A 2,836-nucleotide genomic window follows, 5' to 3' on the forward strand; every position below is an offset into this window, starting at 1 on the left:
CACAATACACAATAGATATATAAAATTTACACTAACAAATTATAACTCAAATATCATAATTTTTTTTATTCTCACCTAAATTTTAAATTCTAATTTTACTCCTAACTTTAAAAAAAAAATACGAAACTTGCTATGTAGTTTAGTGTTGTATGATTGTATCATTTTAGAGTTAAAGTAAGTTATATTAATTCAGTTTTAAAAGATGAGTCCCGCTAGGGATACAATGAAATATCTATACAATGGCTACAATGGACTGTTTATAAGGCCCAATCTAATTTAAAAGAAGAAATTAACCCATCAATAATCCTAATCTAATGTGGCTGTTTTGTTTACCACACCACACATTTTATGCTAATTACACTTTTTCTCCCAAATCCCAAACCATTAGGTTGTCAACGTTTCACTCCCCATCCAAAACCCTCCAAATTGCTGAACAGACCGGCGAACCACGAAGACCCGTTTGCGCCGCAACCTTGAACCGTGGAAGGCGAACAGGAAACGGAAACGACCTCATCGCAGCCCTCAAGGATGGCGCCTGGCTGTCGTTGAACACCCCGCTGTCACCGCCACCCAGCCCCTCCGAGCTCCGCCTCCGATCAGAACTGAAGGCAAAGGAGCGCTCACGGCAGAAAGCAGCAGCCGCACCTCTCTACTCGCGTGGTCGCCGTCATCCGCGAGTAGCTGCGCATCCAAACCTGCGAAACCAGCCGCAAGCTCCTCAACGGGTCACCGGAAACACAGCAAACATCACTGGAAGAATCCTAACCATCCAATGTAAGTAGGTGGAGTTGTTCATTTTTCGAATGGTAATCGTTGTTGCATGTAGTATCATAGATGGATTTTGTTGATGATATGAGTGATTAACCATGGTGAGAAAGCATTAGGTGCGATTGTAGCATCCCGGCAACTGTGGACTCTGTAGTTAGTTAAGGCTGTTGCAATTCATGATGGTTTACCATGGTGAGAAAGCATTTGTCGGATGGTTATTCTAGTAGGATATTGGATGGTTAGTCTTGCAATTTTGAAATATTTTCGACAATTTCCGATACTAACTATGTTGCTCGTGTGAATGTAACCAAAGAATGACCTGAACTTTATGATATTGCTTTGTAATGAAAGTAAAATAATTTTCTTCTCAGGTCTGGATCGTTTGAGGTTAGTGGGTTGATTTGTTGATGTGATGATATCTGTTTCTCTTGCTACTAGCTGTACATGCACTGAATCTAGCTGAGGTGTTTGATTGTTCATAGTGAAGAACTCTATTGTTGCAATGTCATTGTGTTGGAACTTGTAGAAGAAATTGTTATTATAGATGGTTGCAATGAATTTAGCATGTTCCTGGATGTTTGGTTTCTATTGAAATTATTCAGTTGTTTTTGCTTTAGATATGAGTATCATAACTGCATACCCATATTATAATTCTATGTTTTCAATAATGTTAGGCACTGAACTTGAACCCCAACAACAATTTGACACATCCAACAAGTTAATCAAATCCTTAAAACATAATTTCACTCCTGATTTGGTGAATAGCGGGAAAGCTTTACCTGATGAAGAGACTCTACTTTTGGCTTCATGTAACTATGAAACTAACACTAAATGGGGTCAAGAGGTAATAAAGATTAAGAATATCTATGTTTTTTTTCGATTAACACAGTGCCTTTCAGTGTGCTTATTCCTTATTGCAGATTGGATTCTTGTATGGTACTGTATGTGAAGATGTTCACACTGAATTCATGCTGAATTGCAATGGTCGAAATTCAGTTTTTTGTGATCCAGCTAAGCCACAGTTCCTTCGAAACAGTACAACTAACCTGAATGAATTGCTAATTCAAGGAACAAGATGGGGTTCTGGTCTGCTTGACATTGGTTGAAGCATGTTCTGGCCTCTTATACATGGATTTTAATCAAGAATGTAATAATTGAATAAAAGTTCTTAATTTATTAGATGTTTATTATCAACTAAAGTGGATGTTCATTTTACTATGTATGTAGATGGTTCGTGCAGAGAGTGAGAAGGATTATTCCTCCTACTACTTGATGCATTGTGACAAAGATGGCCTAACAGCTAATGATGTTTTGGAAATGGAGCTTCAGGATATGCACAAAGAGGCAAAGTGCTGGATAAAGGAGACAACTCAATCATGCTCCACAGTAGCAGTTCTTGTTGCCACAGTTGTCTTTGCTGCTGCCTACACAATCACAGGTGGGAGTGAAAAAGACACACCAGTGTTCTTTGGCTCACGAGTCTTCCTCTTCTTCACTGTCACAGATGTTGTAGCCCTTGTGAGCTCACTTGCCTCAGTGGTGATGTTCCTTTCAATCCTAACATCGCCATTCGAGCTATGGGATTTCTACAAGTCCCTCCCAAGAAAACTCAATCTGGGATTTGCACTGTTGTTCTTCTCATTGGTGTGCACAATGCTGGCATTCAGCGCAACCGTTTTGCTGACGATTCAGTTGGAGAACACAAAATGGACTTCTGTTTTGTTCTATTGTGCTGGATTCCTTCTTGTGGCTATATTTGCATGGATGCAATTCCCACTCTATAAGACTCTTCAAAAGTTAATTAGGAGGCTTTACAACGGTGTTAAGCAAGTGGTTGCCAATTACATTGATCAATTATTTCAAAAGACATAAATGCTATTAATTAATTCACCAATGGCTAGATAGATGGGGACTCTGATTGGTTAGTAAGTGAATGATGTTATTATATCCAATAAGCTCAACTTTTTTGCTTGAGTTTATGTGTTACCGAATATAAACTAGTATATTTGTAAGGTGTAAATACCATGAAAGCATATATATTAGACCTCACCATTGATTGAGAATTAAA

General features: G+C 38.5%; 1 protein-coding gene across 2 annotated transcripts; it reads left to right on the forward strand.

Moving 5' to 3' along the window:
* Window positions 300-2,836, forward strand: LOC107646362 (cellulose synthase A catalytic subunit 8 [UDP-forming]-like). Of its 2 annotated transcripts, none has more exons than XM_021103884.1 (4): window positions 300-774; window positions 1,443-1,612; window positions 1,668-1,915; window positions 1,996-2,836. In XM_021103884.1, exons 1-3 carry the CDS (start codon window positions 315-317, stop codon window positions 1,872-1,874), a joined length of 837 nt encoding a protein of 278 aa, XP_020959543.1. In that variant the 5' UTR covers window positions 300-314; the 3' UTR covers window positions 1,875-1,915; window positions 1,996-2,836. The 2 variants fall into 2 exon arrangements, with proteins under 2 accessions (XP_020959543.1, XP_016206036.1); XM_016350550.2 differs by having other exon boundaries at window positions 1,689-1,915.

The sequence above is a fragment of the Arachis ipaensis genome, chromosome B06 (genome assembly GCF_000816755.2).
Source record: "Arachis ipaensis cultivar K30076 chromosome B06, Araip1.1, whole genome shotgun sequence".
In the NCBI taxonomy this organism is placed as follows: Eukaryota; Viridiplantae; Streptophyta; class Magnoliopsida; order Fabales; family Fabaceae; genus Arachis; species Arachis ipaensis.